Source organism: Danio rerio, chromosome 3, assembly GCF_052040795.2.
Source record: "Danio rerio strain M-AB ecotype USA chromosome 3, GRCz13ab, whole genome shotgun sequence".
Classification (NCBI taxonomy): Eukaryota; Metazoa; Chordata; class Actinopteri; order Cypriniformes; family Danionidae; genus Danio; species Danio rerio.
The window spans coordinates 66,890,562-66,894,707 of record NC_141023.1 but is presented as its reverse complement, the minus strand read 5'-3'; the positions used below and the strand labels follow the sequence as shown (position 1 = coordinate 66,894,707).

The following is a 4,146-nucleotide window of genomic DNA, read 5'->3' as shown; positions in this document are numbered from 1 at the left end:
TAAGGAGTTGATTGCAGTTTCTAAATCATATTACGCTGTGTCTGTAAGTAAATTGCATTTGCTACACTGGAGTAGAGTTACATTTGCCCTATTATTTAATTGTTTCCATGAATGAAAATAAATGCCTTACCTTTTAATTCAAAGAAAATATTTTTTAAATAAGCAATAGCATGACTCATAAAAAGAGTACAACTATAATTCTTTATCAGGGCTCTAGACTTTTTACACCAGTTGCATCTAACTAAAAAAAAATTAACCACATCACATTGTATACAGTTGTATAATTATATTAAAAATAAACAAGTCTAGAATATGAAAATTTGGTCATGTTTAAATTACTAAGGTAACCTTAACCTCCAAGCATTTTAGACTGTTATTAAACCACTGCAAAATCAAAGTGTATATTCTGAAAAAGCAGTGTAAAAGTTTAAATAATAATATTCACCGTATTTTAAACTGCACAAGATATCAATATGCCTGTTCATTATAATGATATATTGAATTTCATATGTCTATTGTGAATATACAAAAATTTTACAACACATTTTGTAGTTTAGAATGACATCCTCCTCTTATCTGAATGTTAGCTCCTTGATATCACTGATTAACAGTGGTTGCGCATACTTTAGGCTAAATAAATTAGACTACTTTCAATAAAACATTGACTACTTGCAAGCACAGCCTTCACAGAGCTATTAAAACCTCTCTTCTACATATAAAGTTGTGAATAAATAGCCAAAACCTTTATAAACAAGAGCTATATAATTAGCCTAGCGCTACGTACCTTCTGAAAACAGTTGAGAAGATAATAACGGACTTTTCCCAAAGGCACTAAAATGAAGTAAATATGCAACAGAAACGTGTTAATTACAATAAATAAATAAGAAAGATTAAGTCACAAAACATTTTATAATATATTTTAATGATTTTATGCTCTGAACTTACCTGAAAGCCGAGAAAACAGTAGCGAGAGACGGAGTTTTGCTGCCTGACAGAGTGTTGTTGCCCCGTTTCCATGGCAACTCCCGCATTTGAATGAGACTCAGCGCGCGCATCAAAATCACGCAGCATTTACACAAATAAACATCAGAACAGCATTACATAAACAATACATCAGCTGTTAGAGGTAAATCTTGATTTCGCTTGTTTGTTCCGTCACCGTTTGGTGGCACAAATTTACCTACTTTCATAAACGTCTGAAAAGTACTGATCAGTGCATGAAGCAGCAGGAAAAATATAGAGTAGATTTGTAAATATATTGTAAACAGCATTAATATTTTGAGAACGAGAAATATCAAACTCCTGAAAGAAAACTGTAACTGAAACGGGCGATCTAAAGCTCACAAAAACATTAAAACATTATAAACTATTTGCTTTTAAAACTTAAAAGATAAAATACAGACTTGTGTGTTGGAGACATTTCATCAAAGTTTATGTAAAACCAGTGCAGTTTCCCACTATAAACACTGAAACCATGACAAAGTTAATTTTATACTGAAGTAGGCTGAGATTATCTTTGAAAACCTAAACACAAAAAACAACATTTTTCTTCACAAATGCTAAATTTTTATCTTTGTGTAACAGAGTTAATGCTCTCTGTTAAATAGCTATTATTTTTACAATTTGCAACTTTTATTTAATTATTTTGTTCATTATTTGTGAATTTTGTTAAGCGGTTATTTTTATTTGTGTCCTGTGATAATATAATACACATCGTCATTTTTGTACCTCCCGGGTTTCCGTACCTCTTCTCTTCCCGCCTCCCGCACAAGACATTGCTGCTGTGCATCGCTGAGGGTAAGTTGTGTGGAGAAATGCTGCTGAAAACATTTCCTTTTCTTCTGGGAAAGCGAATTGTTTATGTTGTAAGTTTTAATGTTTGTGATGTTTATGAAAGCTTTGTTGCGTGGTTTTGTTTTGTTTCGTAGCTAATGTAATTTTTGTAGGAATTTTCAGGTCTCAGAGTTTAGTATTGGTGCTAAAAGCAGGTTAGCAAATCGCCATTTTATACTAATGTAACTTGTATTTTGCAGTACTTGTACTTGGTGTCTTCTTTGCTTAAGTATAAGTTGACTGGTTACACTTGCATTGATTAAATTTATATTACATAAGAATTATGTGCATGGATATCTGTAGGGTGTAGATTAGGGTCTGAATCTCACTTGTCTTTGATTTTCATTTTTTAAAGTTGAGCTGATATGCTGTTGATCCTGAATGGCTTGTTTAATGAGTCTTTATAATCTGAAGCTCATCAATATAATCGGAGCTGCTGAAATCCTCTTTAGCTCATATCAGTAGTTTCTGTTTTCACCTCATTCATTATGCTGAGGTGTAAATTCCCTCATTGAGCTCATTTTATTGGTGTCAACCGAGAGTGTAGATTTGCTTTTGATATTGGTGGGAAACTAATTTGATGATGACATATTTCTTCAGCTATTTTACATGTTAATTTGATCTGTCATCTTTTCCCACAATGACATGTTTTACTGGCTGGGTGTGATTTTGAGTTTGTCAAATATGATGTGATCCTGGATTAAAATCGATGTTGAAACTTGAACATTATTTTTGTAAAAAAATAAAATGTCATTTATACCTAATCCCTACCCATAAACCAAACCCTAACTGTAGTGTTTCCCTTAAGTTTACAGTTTAGGGGTCTGTCGCAGCTGTTCAGACTGACATAAACACAGAGGGTCATGGTGTTAATTTGTTTTAGTTTTTTTAATGACGGCAGTAAGTAACTAAACAATTATATGAACTGTAAGATAAAAAATTGCATTTATTTTATATCTATAGTGTGCAGCTTTTGTCACTGCAGTGTATCTTTCTGGTCCACTGGAAGAACATTTCAAGTACACTACTAGTACATTGATATTAGTATACTTAATAAATATACTTTGATACTTGACCTTTAATTAAGTATACTTTTTTCCTAAGGGTGTATTTACTGACTTACCAAGAACAGTCACAGCAGCTCAAAACACTGGAAATATAATGGCTGTAATTGCAACAAAGACAGCATCACTCGCGCGATTTGTGCCAATAACATATTTGACTGACAATTTTTTTTTGTCTCTTTCTCTTCTGTTTTGATTTGCTTTTAGATTTACCATAATCATTGATTAAACATTTCTTTGCGTTATATATCTATATTTTTATTACCATTTTGCAAATGTTATCTGTCAATATTTTAGGTTTAATATTTTTTATAACGAGATGATCCTTGAACTCTACCTTGAAAAGGCTTACATTACATTTTGATTATTTTTAATTTTGGCAGATCTGTTCTTCCTACATTTCGAAGCTCTTCCTCCTTTGGGTGTAAATGCTGTAATTTTCCAATCAGCCCACAAGTGAAGATGATCACCAGAACATCATCAAGAAGAGAAATCTGCAAAGAGAAAAGTTTATTGAAGGACCGTGAGAACATGAGTAATCCAGACCCCTGCAAAACTACACATGAAGATACTGAACAACAAACAGGTTGGCAGTTGTTCCTGTTTCTTCATTAATAAACTCGTAACTTAAAAGCTTTGAACAATTCATCTGATCATACTATAACATACACTAAGTTTGGGGCAACTAAGATTTTTAAATGTCTTAAAGTAAGCTTTTCCAGCTCACCAAGGCTGCATTTATTTAATCAAAAATACAGAACAAATTGTGAAATGTCATTGCACTATTCACCTTATTCTCCGAGTATGAGTGGGCACAGCCATTTGAATCATTTTGGCTCGAGTCTTCGGTCTCCTTCACTTCCATTCATTTTTAGACATTTTTTGCTGCTTGGTGTTGCAAACTGATATTTTCTTATAATATTAATCTACTTTGTCTGTATAGTCATGCAAACACTTGTTTGTAGAGCTAGCAGTTTGACCGTTTTCTGCCGTTTATTATTCCTAGTCATTTCTCCCATACGCAGCTGAATTGAAAGTTCTAAAACAATCGCAAAAACGAGCGCACTTCAGCATTGAAGAATAAAGTCAATAAAATAACTGTTCAAAAGTAGTTTATAAGTCTTCAGAGTCGCATGATCCTTCATAAATCACTCTTAATATTAGTTATTATTAATAATGGTAATAGTAATAATGTAATGACTGGAGTAATCATTTCATTTGAAACTACATACAATGCAGTTACAAAGCA

At 32.5% G+C, this 4,146-nt stretch overlaps 1 protein-coding gene across 1 annotated transcript in view; it reads left to right on the top strand.

Annotated features, from left to right (window-relative positions):
* Window positions 1–1,783: 1,783 nt before the first annotated feature.
* Window positions 1,784–4,146, top strand: part of LOC101884750 (uncharacterized) — an 11,826-nt gene continuing 9,463 nt past the window's right edge. Inside the window, 2 exon segments of the mRNA XM_087245490.1 lie at window positions 1,784–1,865; window positions 3,281–3,483. Of these exon segments, the coding sequence (XP_087101616.1) occupies window positions 1,861–1,865; window positions 3,281–3,483 (208 nt within the window). The 5' untranslated portion in view covers window positions 1,784–1,860.